At 42.0% G+C, this 14,969-nt stretch overlaps 1 protein-coding gene across 1 annotated transcript; it reads left to right on the forward strand.

Annotated features, from left to right (window-relative positions):
• Positions 1–7,968: 7,968 nt before the first annotated feature.
• On the forward strand, positions 7,969–14,969 carry mapk7 (mitogen-activated protein kinase 7; the record flags this gene model as incomplete). Its single annotated transcript, XM_083903834.1, has 6 exons — positions 7,969–8,245; positions 8,467–8,632; positions 10,208–11,730; positions 12,298–13,346; positions 13,601–13,731; positions 14,822–14,969. 6 exons carry the CDS (start codon positions 7,969–7,971, stop codon positions 14,967–14,969), a joined length of 3,294 nt encoding a protein of 1,097 aa, XP_083759960.1.

The following is a 14,969-nucleotide window of genomic DNA, read 5'->3' on the forward strand; positions in this document are numbered from 1 at the left end:
TGGGTCTTCAAGGAAAAAAGGTTGGGAACCACTGCATTAAACAGTACAGCATCTGCACTTGGTGCATGTGTGAAGTGAGAAATACCATACTGTATATACACATGTGACCAGTGTTGGGTTAGTTACTGAAAAAAAGCAATGAATTACACTAATTACATCACTTTTGGATTACTCTGTGACATCACCTGAGGTGTACCATACCTTAGTTGCCAATGAACACTGTAAAATTAAACAATATGTCTAAATCAACATGCACACAATCTCTTTTATGCTCTTTAATGCAATAATAGATAGACTATTCTAATCAGGACATACCTGATCTAGCTTCGACGATAGGCTATGTTAAAAAGGTAGATTTTCAGTCTCACCTTAAAGGCAGAGACAGAGTCAGACTTGTCAGACTGAAAGTGGGAGTTGATTCCACAGGAGAGGAGCCTGGTAGCTAAATGTTCTACCACCGATTCTACTTCCATTTATTTTAGGAATAACCAGTAGACCTGAGTTCAGGGAACGGAGCGGTCTATTCGGTAGTGATGTATCGTCCCGTGTCGATGCTTCGGAGCGCGTGTTGAGAAATCCCGGAAGTCTTTAGTGGAGCGCGTATCGACGCTTGTGTTGTTTAGGGCGAGTGACGTCACTGATGACGTTTGAAGACTCGGTGGTTCCTCAGTACCATGCGAAAGAGTTTTTTCAAAAGCTGGAGATGTCTCCAAGAAAAGGTAACACTGGAGGAGCTGCAGAGTTCCACAGCAGAGACTGGAGTATCTGTACATAGGACGACAATAAGTCGTACGCTCCATAGAGTTGGACTTTATGGCAGAGTGGCCAGAAATAACGAAATGGCACGCTTTGAGTTTGCTAAAAGGCATGTGGGAGACTCCCAAAATGCATGGAGGAAGGTGCTCTGGTCTGATGGGACTAAAATGTAACTTTTTGGCCACCAAAGTAAACGTTATGTCTGGCGCAAACCCAACACATCACATCACCCAAAGAACACCATCCTCACAGTGAAATATGGTGGTGACAGAATCATGCTGTGGGCATGTTTTTCAGCAGGCTGAACTGGGAAACTGGACTGTACAACCTGTACAACTCTGTGCGTGATTTGAGACTAGGACGGAGGTTCACCTTCCAGCAGGACAATGAGCCCAAACACACTGCTAAAACGACACTTGAGTGGTTTAAGGGGAAACATGTACATGTAGTCAAAGCCCAGACTTCAATCTAATAAAAAATCTGTGGTCAGACTTAAAGATTGCTGTTCACAAGCGCAGACCATCCAACTTGAAGGAGCTGGAGCATTTTGCAAGGAGGAATGGGAAAAAATCCCTGTGGAAAGATGTGTCAAGCTTATAGAGACTTGTCCAAAGTGACTTGGAGCTACGACTTCTGCAAAAGGTGGTTCTACAAAGTATTGACTTTCAGGGGGTCAATAGTTATGCACAATGACTTTCTCTGTTATTTTGTCATGTTTGTTGTTTTTTATTGTGAAGCAACACGAAAAATGCCAAGGGGGTGAATACTTTTGCAAGGCACTGTATATAGCTACAACCATTTTTGTAATCTTAGTGTCAAGCCACAGAAAATGCTCTTTTCAAGATTCAAAGTGTATATTGTCATATGTACAGTAAAGAAAAACATTTCCCTGTACAATGAAATTCTTACTTTGCTGTCCACTCAAAATAACCCAGCATAAAGTAGAAAAGAAACCTTCTAAAAAAATAGTATAAATATACATAAAGAAAAATAATATATTTTGTTAATTATTAATAATAAGAACTGTACATAAAGTGAACCCTGGTTGGTGCAAGATGCTGTGCAAACAAACACATTTAAAGTTTACATTGTCTGCAGAAGTAGTCCGTTCCGAACACTGCTCTGAAGCGGGAACACTGATGACAGGGTCTGTAAAGCTCCGTCTCCATCGTGAAGGGCCACCTCAGCAAATATCAGCACCAACAGGCAAGATGGCAACTGAAACAAATCAGATTTTATTTTTACATTTTCTACTCAAAGACATCGTCTTCAGTTAGCAAAAAGCCAAACAGCATTAACAGAAATACTGAAAGCATAAGCATTGAATGTATTCAATAAATAGTGTATTCCCCAAAAATAGAAATGCATACAAACAAACTAAAACATAAAGAAATTAGATGAGATAACCTGTGAGACAACATTATCACAAATCAGAGCAATGGATAACCTCAAACACAGTCCACAAACAGAAGCACATGCTTGATAAGGAGGGGAAAGGCAAACATATATGTTTTCTCTCAGTAATATAATCTTATCTATATCTTATCTTCAGTTTGTTCGGACCTTACATTGATGACACACAGCCAACTGTAAATGGTTTTTGGGGTGATAGTGTATGTTCTGTCCTTCAGTTGTTGTGTAGCAACACTGACAGCAGTAGGTGTCAGTCAAAGGGATATATGGATCCTCTTCATTAAAGCCCAATTTATACTCCTGTGTAAAGCCCTCTGCATCGACGCCGAGCCTATCGCAGAGCCTCTGTGTTGTCTCCGACTGCACAAAATATTTTTAAAGTGTCTGTCACTCCGTCAAGGGACAACGGAGACGGAAAGGGCTGTGATTGGTCCTCAGGACAGGCCGAGCTAAGCTGCTCTGTGCCGGCTCACAGTGCGCACCGAGCGTCCACTGAAGCGGAGCTGATCACCGCCGACAACGTCGCTGCCAAACTATAAATACGTCACATCTTAAAACACAAACCACATGTTTAGACTCTAAATGGCCAAATCGCCTCAAATTATCTTAAAACTGTGTTCCGTGACACAGAAAATGAGAAACGGCCACTGTTTCAACAACAACAGTCTTTCTCTCTCGGACGCCATTGCTCACTGTAGCCAAAAGCACAACAACCTTGCGCAGAGACCTCTACTGATCGGGCGGGAAATTGCAGCGTGTATCCGTCCACGACGCAGAAGTATGAAGGCTCAAGGTGTCTCCATGGTTACGCAGTCGGATAACGCATTACACAGTCAGAGAAGTATAATGTGGCCTTTAGATGGGTGGCATGCTGCTGAGATTAACATATCAAAAGACAAAGATCATTAGATGCAAATAGCAAGTAAACTCATCAAGCCAGTATGCTGGAAAAAGTCAGCCGTGATTGTGGTACTGTGGTTCACGGTAAAGTACAACAGACCGCTGTAATCAAGCAACAGACATATATTTTCATAACTTAGCAGGTAGTCCAACTTCCACTCTGACTTTTATCCAAGCACTCTCCTTTATTGTCCGGTCTCTGTATGCGTATAAAGTCGTATGGCTGTACAGAGTTCGGGGAGCAGACTCGGCTCGGAACGACACAACAAGCCAAAAAAGCTAGCTTCTATTGTTGTGCTAACTGGGGCTAATGGAGCTGAAAAGGTTATTTGCTTATTAGTGTCTTTGCATTGACTTTTTACTCGTGATGGGTCGTACCATGTCGATCCTTCGGAGCGTGTCAAATAATGAAGGGGGTGTTTCCGCAAAGCATGTATCGAGCATGGATGTTTATATGAACTGGATAGAGCGGCGCCCCTTCGCTTCCGTTCATTCCTATGAAGATGCTCACCCAGTGCAAATGCCAAAAAAGTTTTTTGACTTCCGCTTTTATTTCCGGGTTATGGGGCACATAGAGCATGCGCAGTAGTGTCACTACCATATAAAGATCTAGAAAAGCCTGTGTCCATGTCTCGAGGTGTCCTGTGGACACTTTTACTATTGTGGTCAATAGGAAAATTACTTTTTGGGAGTTTGGGCTTTTATGGGGTTTTCTGTTGCAGTACCCACAGTGGCCACCATGTAAAAATTGTCTTCAAGGCAGAGGGGGCGGTGCTCTATCCAGTTCATATAATACATCCATGGTATCGAGGCTTGCTTTATTTAGGGGAGGAGCCAAAATTATGACGTCTGTCAGCCTCGCTGTACCACGTAACTGCTTCGGGAAGTGGTTTAGCGCTGCTGTCAGTGAACCGTACGACATGAAAACTTCATGAGAAATGTGAATAAATGAACACAATGCGGGGTTTTCCGTTTACATTTTTAAAATATTATGACAAAGCAAGTTATGGTCGTTTATTCTGCGCTCATTAACATTTATTTTAAAACGTATTATCGATGTATTAACGAGCTGTTATGTGGATTCATTGAGTAGAGGAGACTGACATGCTGCACTTTATCCATGTGTTCAGTCCCGGACATCGTGACACTGATGACGGTGTGGACTGTGGAGCTGTGACCGTGTGATGCACTGAGAGCTGCGGTCACTTCACCACTGATTACCGGGGAGGATGTTTGTCTTATCGTCACTATCGGTTCATAAAGTTACTGTTAAATGTGATGAACACGCAAATTATAGTTGAATATAAACGTGTTGAGTGAAAGAATCGGGAGTTATAAACCTACTTTAACATGTTGTTATTGTTCATAATAATAATTATACAATTATATAAGGGGAATCAGACAAAAACAACATGATTCCTGTAACACATATAAAGTAATAGTCACGGTCCTAACCCAAATAAACAATTTTTATTGATCGTTTTAATCTTTAACTCCGTCATTGTACTTTTCAGCTTACTATATTCACTTTGATATCGTTGGTTTTGCATTTATTTACAAATCCATGGTTAAAAGCCGAAGTTAAAGTGACGGCGGTATTCATTAAATCCGCTACCTCACGTCATTAGCGTACTCCCATCATGCCTTTCGCTGTTCATGTACGCGACGAGCAAGTCGATAACGCGGACGGCTCGTTCACATAGCCGAGAGGAATTATGGTAGGGACACTACTGCGCATGCTCTATGGGCCCCATAACCCGGAAATAAACGCGGAAGTCAAAAACTTTTTTGGCATATGCGCTGGGTGAGCACATAGACATATAACAGTAGACGCCGCATTGGCTGCTGGGGCGCGAGAAATGCGGCCGCCATCTTGGACCGGTCGTTCTACTATTAGTTGAGCAGCAGAAGCAATACGATGCCAGAACATTGTGCAGCATATTCCTGCGTTAATAGACGGACGTTTGAAAACAGGGCTCGAGGGATTACTTTTCACAAGTAGGATTGAACATTACCCAGAACAGGTGATTAATTGAACCTGAAACTGATTTTGTCAGTTGCTTATTACTGTTCCATCTGGTGTCTCTGGTGTGGGCTGCAGTTAACGATTCAGCCTCCAGAGGCCAGGCATCTGTTCTGTTAAGTAATATTGAGATTCCATAAAATTTAAAAGGAAAAGGGAAAGATATCATTTGTAAAATCAAGATAATAGTGGAAAAACAATAAACACTGTGTTGTGATCTCCCCAAGTAAATATGAGCGTTTCTTTGTGTCTGTAGTGTGTTCAAATTCAGGGTGTATTTGTATTATTTTGGGAAAGTGTTCATTTCTCAGAGCCTGGTATTTGGTATCTCTCTCTGTATATGAATTATATATATTTTCATTTTCTCTGATATATACCGTGTGTATGTATATATATATGTATGAATATATATATATATATGTGTGTGTGTGTGTATGTGTATATACATATATGTGTGTGTATATATATACACACACACACACACACATATGTATATATACACATTTATATATGATTACTCTATGATTTTTATTGCTGTGTTTATATTTATAGTGTATATAGTGTTTGCAAAATACCTACATATCACATTTATCATACATCTGAATATTCTATTACTGTTAATCCCACAATGACTATTAAAATACGCCGAACCATGTGTTCTGTATCACAGCTACATGTATGACATTTGCAGCAAAAAAAAAACCCGCGTGAAAATAAGTTTTGAGTTACGATTGATAAAGTGCGCATTGAGCTGTCAAACAGATAGACAGAGTGGAGCGGGCGACCTGTCCAAGATGGCGGCCCCATGGCTCGTCAGCGCCAAATGCCAATAGGCAGTAGCGGTCGATGCGGCGTCTACTGTTATATGTCTATGGGTGAGCAGCTTCATAGGAATGAACGGAAGCGAAGGGGCGGTGCTCTATCCAGTTCATATTATACATCCATGGGTTTTACAGCTATAAAGACCCCTCAGGCTCCTTTCAAAATGTGGGTTTTTGAAGGAGAGTTGTGATCAGATGAGAGTTTGGATAGAGTTTATATAGTTTGGAGAAAGTTTGGAGAATTTAGGGAGAGACATCGCACAACCTGCCATATTATGATTCACATATAGCTGCAAACTCTCACGCATTGGCCGTGAGACACACGCATCTGATTGACTTCTCGCGCTCTCGCGCCACACGTCCACGTGTGTACTTTTCACGCTGAAGTACATCACGGTTAAAAACGGTTCCGTATCTGACAGACAACTGTCTCTGGTTGAGCCAGTACATCCATAAAAATTCTGGGCCAGACATACATTAGCCCTGCATGCCAAGGTTTTCTCAAAAGTGGGCAGCCCTGTTATGATATTACCATTTTGGAAAAAAATTACACACACAGAATACATTCAAAACAATTATTATACACATATGTGCGTATTTATGTACAGAAATGATTTGGTCATACATTTTTTGTAATTCATAGTCATTCCCAACATACACACACAAAAACTCAATGCATCACACATTACGTGGTTCAGATACAGAGGCCTGTAGTTATACACTTGGCCAGTATGTGGTTTCGTGTGCACACGAATCTTGGAGAAATGAACCCTTTCTCGAACGATTTGGCTGTAAGGCTTCAGGGCTTCACAAAGCTAAAACTAAATCTTATTCACTTGTCATTACATCGGAATGAGGCTTTAATGTTTAACACACCGACACGACGGACTTCGATCATCTTCCTTCTTCCTCTGGACAGTGGACGGCACACTGATCCTAAAATGGTATTGTGGGCGGAGTTATGTACCAATTCCCCGCCTTCCAGTGTCCTCCTCTCCTATTGGATAGTCGCCGGAACGGCGCCTCACCTCGTTGGTTAGTCACTTGTCACTCAAACCCAACACGGAAAAGCTACGAAGAGGCGGCAGACAAAAACAAATGTTCGCCGCGATACTGTGGCATTCAGAGCACATTTTCAAATGTTTTGTTTGTTTTACATGGCCGGCCAATCTTCCATTACCTCCAAGAACCTATTCAAGATGTCGTGTTGGATTAAATAAACCAGAAAGGCCTGCTTCAGTGTCCCTGATCTCCAGGTAACTAGCCTACGCCCCTGCATCAAGATTGGGTAAGGTCTTTCTCACAGAGATTGCTCATGTATTCCACTTCCTCAGTGTCGTTTGTAATAATACTCGTATTTGGTTTAATTCTTCAGGTTTGGTTCACTTATTAAGTCGGGCTTAACAGTCGCGAAGTCACGCCTCGGTCTTTTTTGCTTAGTTTAGTTTTTTTTAAAGGCCCATACTTACTGAATTACTCAATTCATCGGTATTTAAATGAAATATGTGTATATTCACCATCGCAATATGAGAGCTCTACTCTCTTTTAACTCGTTTATTTTAAGTAATTATCCAATGTGAAGCCAATTATTTTTGAGTTTAAAACTTAATTGACAGAAAACAAATTCTTCACAACGCAAAACTTTCATACATATTGAACCTTTTTTATAATGATATTGAGAAGACCTCTCATTATATATTGTTACAGGATTATTGCACATTCCTATATCCTGAGAGACATGTTCCAATCTTGCAAATTTATTTCATTGTTGCTGTTAAAGTAAGGATTGAGTTATTGCAGTGACACCACAGAGGTGGGGAATAAGAGGGAGGTTTGTCCATCATTTTATCATTTCTGTGAAACTAAAGTACTACAGTAGGCATGACTGTTGGAAAGTAGGTTAAAGGTCACGTGCAGGTTGTCAAAATACAATTGTGGGATCCCTGATTCCTCACCAATCTCTGGTAGAAAACATATAGTGCACAATGTCCCTCATTCTGTGATGTCGGTCCTGTAAAATAAAACCTGCTAATATCTCTTTTTTTTCCCAGAAGAATGTCGACTAAGGAGGCGGGAGAAGGTAAAAATGGTACATTTTTGGCCTTGTCACCTGAAAGAATGGCCACAGACAAAAACAGAGACAACCAGTGTCCGTCCAGAGTCGAGGCAACATGTGACACCACAGACACCAGCACTGCAGCAAAAAACCTGGCTATACTCAAAGCTCACTCTCTTGATGTGAAGTTTGATGTGGGAGAAGAGTATGATGTCATAGAAACCATCGGCACTGGGGCTTATGGTGTTGTCTCCTCTGCTAGGAGACGTGACAATGGTAGGCATGCTTTGATGACGGAATACACACGTACACACATCTCATGCTTTCACACAAGGGTGTAGTTTTGGTTAAAAGACTGATGGGGACACATATTCCTTGTTTTGCTTGTCATATGTGAACTACGATCTCCAGAGACCATCCAGTTCATGTCTAAAATGGCTTATCTTTTGTGCATGTTGTCTTTCCATTTTTCTCTGAATAATTTTCATATTTTACAGGCCAGCAGGTGGCGATAAAAAAGATCTCCAATGCTTTTGAAGTGGTGACAAATGCTAAACGAACTTTGCGAGAACTCAAGATTCTGAAGCACTTCAAGCATGACAACATCATCGCCATCAAAGACATCCTGCAGCCCAACCTTCCTCACTCTGCCTTTAAGTCTGTGTATGTGATTTTTCTTTTCATCACATGTTTAATCAAGAATGACTGAATATACGTTTCTCCTCAGGCAAGAAATGTCTCTGTGAAAGTTTATAAAGTAATTCTGAAACTATGTTCACAATATGTTGGATGTTTAATGTAGGTTGTATAGTGGCAATGAAAATCTCTCGCTAAATATTTAAAGGGATATTTCAGTTTTCTCGAAGTGTGGTTGCATGAGGTAGTTAGAGCACTAGCCTCAGACAAGGACACTCACTCTTATTGAAAACATGGCTGCCAGCAAAGACACTAACAGATATTAGCCACTTAACAAAATGCACACCTTCTGAAATCTACACCTGGTAAGATACACATGCTATCTTAAGAACATGTTAGCAGCTTTAGTTCACTGTTAGCCTTTTCCAGTTGGCTGTTGTAAAGCACTTACTGGCTGCAGTAAAACTCAGCAAATGACTTTGTTTTCAAATCCTTAATTTGATGATTTACCTCACTAACACGAAGTTACAAAATAAGGCAACAGTCGACCAGCAGCCCCTGTGTCTCCTCAAGCTAGAAACTGATTTCTCTATGGACTTTGGTGTGGGAGAGTTAGTGTTTCAGAAACTTATGTTCTCAGTCACCAATGAGATTAAGTGGCAAACCTGTTCTGACCATGCCATATATTTAAGCTAGTGTAGATGTGTGGCTAAAATCAGTTTGTCCTTGTGTCTACACTAGCAGCCATGTTTCCAGTGAGAGGGAGCCACCATTTCTCATGATGATTTTTGTCACAAGTGACAGTGCCTTATACAACCACACTGAACTACCAGTTTAAGGTGCTTGGTAATTTGTGTTTAGATGTATGTCATATTCACACCATCCCCAACTCAAATCTTAGTTTGTTTGCTCGGAAAGTCCGGTTCGTTTGGGAAGGTGTGAATGCACAACCAAACTCAGATTCGCACCAAAGACAGGTCTCGGTTTGCTTCAAGCAAACCAAATGCACAAAGCAGACTACAACGCAGGGCACTGCGGGTACAAAGCAGGGCATTGTGGGTAAACACAACCGAAAATGCGTGTATAGAACGATAGCCGGGTGAAATGGCTGAGCCCATTGATGTAGCGTATGTGTCATATGTTCACATAAAACCATAGAATTTGTTGCAGCTCCATGTATTGGTCTTATGTGGAGGAAACAGAAGTTGTCCTGCATTAAACAATAGATGAGCGAGTTTTCTTGTTCATTGTTGCCTTTTCCTCCAGTAATTCTTGTTGCAGCACCGCCTCAGGTGAGGAGAGGAATATAGTATTCAAAAGGTTCGGTTTGTTTCACTTAAGTGCAGTGTGAAAACAAACTTGGACCAGCTGAATGTTGCAAGCCCCAATTGCACCGAGTCTAGCAGACATAGGTGTGAATACGACCTTAGGGTCAGTTTTTCTGAGGGCACTTCTTGTGGTTTTGGTGAATTTTGTATGTTTTACAAATTTCTGCTGCAAATATTGCATGATTTCTTTGACACAATGTTGAGACATTTTCATTTCATGTAACAGGGTCGTGTACTCATTTGACTTTCTTTCCATTCCTTCCCACGTTTGCAGGTATGTGGTACTGGACCTGATGGAGAGCGACTTGCACCAGATCATACACTCTGCCCAGACGCTCACACCAGAACACACACGCTACTTTCTTTACCAGCTCCTCCGTGGCCTTAAGTATGTGCACTCTGCCAACGTCATCCACCGTGACCTCAAACCCTCCAACCTGTTAGTGAACGAGAACTGTGAGCTAAAGATCGGTGACTTTGGCATGGCTAGGGGTCTCAGCTCGCACCCGGAGGAGTCTCATTCCTTTATGACTGAATATGTTGCAACTCGATGGTACCGTGCTCCTGAACTGCTGCTGTCTCTGAATCACTATAGTTTGGCCATTGACTTGTGGTCTGTGGGCTGCATCTTTGCTGAAATGTTGGGGCGAAAACAGCTATTTCCTGGAAAGCATTACGTCCATCAGCTCCAGCTGATTTTGTCTGTGTTAGGCACTCCTCCTGAGGGCTTAATTGGTGCTATCAGAGCCGACAGAGTGCGTTCCTACATTCAGAGTCTTGCGTCACGGTCAGCGGTGCCTTTAGCCAAACTTTACCCGCAAGCTGAAGCGGAGGCTTTGGACCTTCTTGGGGTCATGTTGCACTTTGACCCTCGTGAACGAATCAGTGTGACACAAGCGCTGGAACACCCGTACCTGTCTAAGTACCATGACCCAGATGATGAGCCAATATGTGTGCCAGCTTTTGACTTTGAATTTGATACTCTCTCAATGAACAAAGAACAAATTAAAGAGGCAATTTTAATGGAGATCCAGGACTTTCATAAAAACAAGACAATCACTCATCAGAGACTGCAGTTCAGGCCTTTGGTGAGGGGGAATGGCAGAGCAGCAGCACTAAGAAGTAACCAATGTAAAGCCCAGGACTCCCTGGCCAAAACCACACTGGTTACCATGGCACAACACTCCCAAGCAGCACAGTTACAACAGCAGCAAATGAGAGAAGTGGAATCTCAACAAGATCACAGACCACCAAAAGGGAACTATGCATTTTCAAAAGTACCGCAAACCTTCAATAAGCCCACATTATTTCTACATGCTACCCTGCCTCATATGACCCATAATTTGCCTCTTCTCTCCAAAAATGAAAGTGGCCCAGTCGATGTTGACATGCCCAGTGCCAATTCAGACAGCGATCAGCCAGAGACCATAGATTTAACAACACCAGTGTTGACTGAAGAATCCCCCTCAGAAACGATACGAAACGGTGAGGCACAGCCAAAGCCAACGAGCAGCCAAGCCCCTATGTCTCAGCACAACCAGAGCCAGTCCATGACCCAGATTCACACCAGTATTCCTGCGACGCCAGCACAGATCATTACACCTCTACCCACTACTGTGCCTTCTCTGTCTCTCTCTGTGGCACAAGTCAAATCACTGTCTCAGTCCCTTTCACAGTCCCTGTCCAAGAATGCCAGGCCTCCTCCAGGTCAAGGAGAAGGAACAAGAAAAGAAGGCGCAATTTCAGAGGATACTAAAGCTGCACTCAAAGCAGCTTTATTAAATAAATCCAGAGGTGGTAAGTTTACAGTCTTTCATATCAAGCTCTTTGAAATATTACATGTCATTCACAAAATTGACCTGATCCTTTCCCTTAAAGTGATAGTTAAGGTTTTTTGTATGGTATTGGTACTGAGTGACACATACTGCTGAATGCTCAGAGAATCAGAGACACTGAGGATACATTCTAATACATTCAGTTTAAGTTAACAATAAATTAGACAGTCTTTTCTGACCAGTCACTCTCTGCACCAAAGTACAAAGGGAAAATCAGCATCTTTAGTTTGCAGTAAACACAGAAGCTGCTGGTCTACTGCCCCCTACTTTGGTAAATTTGTCACAATCTTGCAAATCCAAACAAAGAATCCCAAAATAACACATTTGAACTTACTGATGGAGGCAGCAATGGATGAACCTCTGGTGCTGTTATGTAAAATCAGTGATTATTTAAATATACTATACTAGTGCAAGGAGTGAATGATTTGCAAAAGTGACAAATTTCAGTCAGCACCTGTCGGCACTGACTATGTGTCAGTGCCCCCCTGAATTAAAAAAAAAACTCTTTAATTTGATGTCTTGATTGCAGATGGAGGAATGTCTGCATTGGGCATGGATCCTGGTGGAGGAGGAGGAATTCTGTCCTCCCTGTCGTCTGTTCAGGACTCTCGCCGTCCCATCACGGCCCAAGAGCGCCAACGTGAAAGGGAGGAGAAGAGAAGGAAGAGGCAGGAACGAGCAAGAGAGAGGGAGAGGAAGATGAAGGAGAAGGAGAGGAGGGAGGGAAAGCAGGGGGACTTGCTGGGCGGCTTCCTGCTGAGTGACAATGACAAAAGTCTTTTGCAGCGGTGGACAAAGATGATGGACAGCCGCAATGAGAGGATCATTGACAAGGACTGCAACATAAAGTGGGCTGTAGCAAGTAGTGACAGCACACAAGGAACACTAAATATTAAAACCGATAAAGAAGTGAAGAAGATTCAGCCGCATGAACAGTTCGTCTCTCAAATTAAACCCATCCAGCCAAGCTTGATTCAGCCCCCCAGCACTCCAACATTACTTTTCTCCATGAGAGAGAGGAAACCAGCAGATGTAGTTGTTGCTGTAAGTGGAGGGATAGATGCAGTGACCAGTGACTTTGTTAAAAACAACATGCTCAAACCTCACTGCGAGGGCAATGGACAAAGTTCTTTCAGCTGTCTAGGGAACTGGAGTGGCCAACAGTTGGAGGCAAGGCAACTACAGCAACATATGAAGCAGCAGCCTCTACCATCGAGCTTCCTCCAGCCACAGCCACATCTTCAAAGTCAAACCCAACCCAATTCCCACCATCAGTCGCAGCTGCTTCAACTGGAGACTTTTTTGACGAAAGTCCCATCATTAACCAGCCAAGAGACAAATGGTAATGTAGATGTCAGAGGTCAAAATAACCTCAACAACCAGCCGATTACAAGAGCTGGGCCCATAGACTGTCCCACAGTGGGAGAGAAATCAGGGCCACAGGCTACAAACCCTCTTCGTGCGGCTTTAGGAGTCCCCACTCTTCACCCCAGTGTGGGATTCACAGACACGGGACAACAGGGGCCCACCAATACCCCTGACATCCACACAGTAACACTACAGCTCTCAAAGTCCCAGGTTTGTCTGTTTTTTTTCTTTCCTGTTGTGTTGTGATATATTTTAAAGGGGCTACATGTAAGATATGTAGCCAGAATTCAAAACAGGTATGGCCATTTAAAATTGTTGTTCAACCCTTATTTAAAAAACATTTTATTCCATATTAATAAATACACACAAGCCTTAAATATCACAATGTACTACTTGCCTTGAACTGATCTTAAGGACACAGCGTTAATTTTACCAAATGTTTTCCCCGTTTTTTTCCCGATCAGGTGGAGGATATTTTACCTCCGGTGTTCTCAGTCACCCCTAAAGGCAGTGGTGCTGGATATGGTGTGGGCTTCGACCTCGATGACCTTCTCAACCAGTCTCTCACAGACCTGCAACACTGTGATCGAGACAGGTGAGGTCAAACACAACAAGAGCTCCTTTTCCAAAGCTCAGTTTAGTCACACTGTTATCTGCAGGTCTGATCAAATCAGCCACAGTATGCTCTAAATTATTAGTGATGTTTTCACATGTCACAGTAGATTCAATAGCATTCACATACAGTACACATTGTCTTAATACATAGGGTTAGGGTTACATGCCACTGACGTCACTATACTGCGCCGCTCCGTATTGTGAACTCATTTGAATTATGAAACACTTTTTGCGGCGAACATGAAAACGAAAAAGCATTTCTCTGTTTGCTTTGTCTTTTAATTAAGTCACAGAATAAGCAGAAGTTGAAAATTAAAATGCAGTTTGGAATATTGATTATTCATTTTATTCATGATTCACAAAATGCTTTCTGCTTTCAAAAGTATTTCTGTTAATGCACTTTAATTTGGATAATGGCACAAATTTGCTTCCATAGGAATTCTGCACCAAGGCTGAATTTCAGGAAAGATCTATTAAATATAGCTTTTTTCATGGCGGTCATAGGCTCTTCTTCTGTCTCATACTTTGCAAAGCTCCCCAAAGATATTTAATATTTGGTATCGCATGACTGAAACAAGTATATGTCAAGTGTGTCAAAAGGAACAGACAGATGTTATTATCAGAGAATCATTCATTCATGCATCCGTTCATCTTTTTTTTTTTTTTTTTAAATCAAACATCTTTGTAATAAAACATATCTGATAGTCAATAAAATGTAAATCAATTATTTATTCTTTCTGTGCGGCCTGGTACCAATTGACCACCGGTCCTTGGCCCAGTGGTTGGGGACGACTGCTCTATAGAACCTGGAAGTCATAATGGAAATAAGTAAACTGTAAAACAATTGCTTAATAAGCTTTCTTGTTATTGATTCCTGTCAAATCAGCAAAGTGAAAAGCAAACACTGAAAAGCACCTTCATAATATTTGACCAGACTTTTTCTTTAAACAGTGTTCAGTAATGGGCTGCAGTTTGACTTTCTGTGTCCAGATAAATGTTTTATCTTTTGTGTGATCAAAGAAAGGGGCAGTCTCTCAACACTTCCTGTATATTTCTCCTTCCTCCTCCAGTTTTGACTCAGCCCCCCTATCAGCCTCTCTCTTATCTGATTGGAGTGAGGTGCACCGCATGACTCCCGCTGATCTGGAGTCCCTGCAGCAGGAGTTGCAGCTCGGCTCTCCCATGATCCTCTCTGATACGATTCCTCCAGACACGTGA

Source organism: Microchirus variegatus (assembly GCF_963457635.1).
Source record: "Microchirus variegatus genome assembly, chromosome: 17".
Lineage (NCBI taxonomy): Eukaryota > Metazoa > Chordata > Actinopteri > Pleuronectiformes > Soleidae > Microchirus > Microchirus variegatus.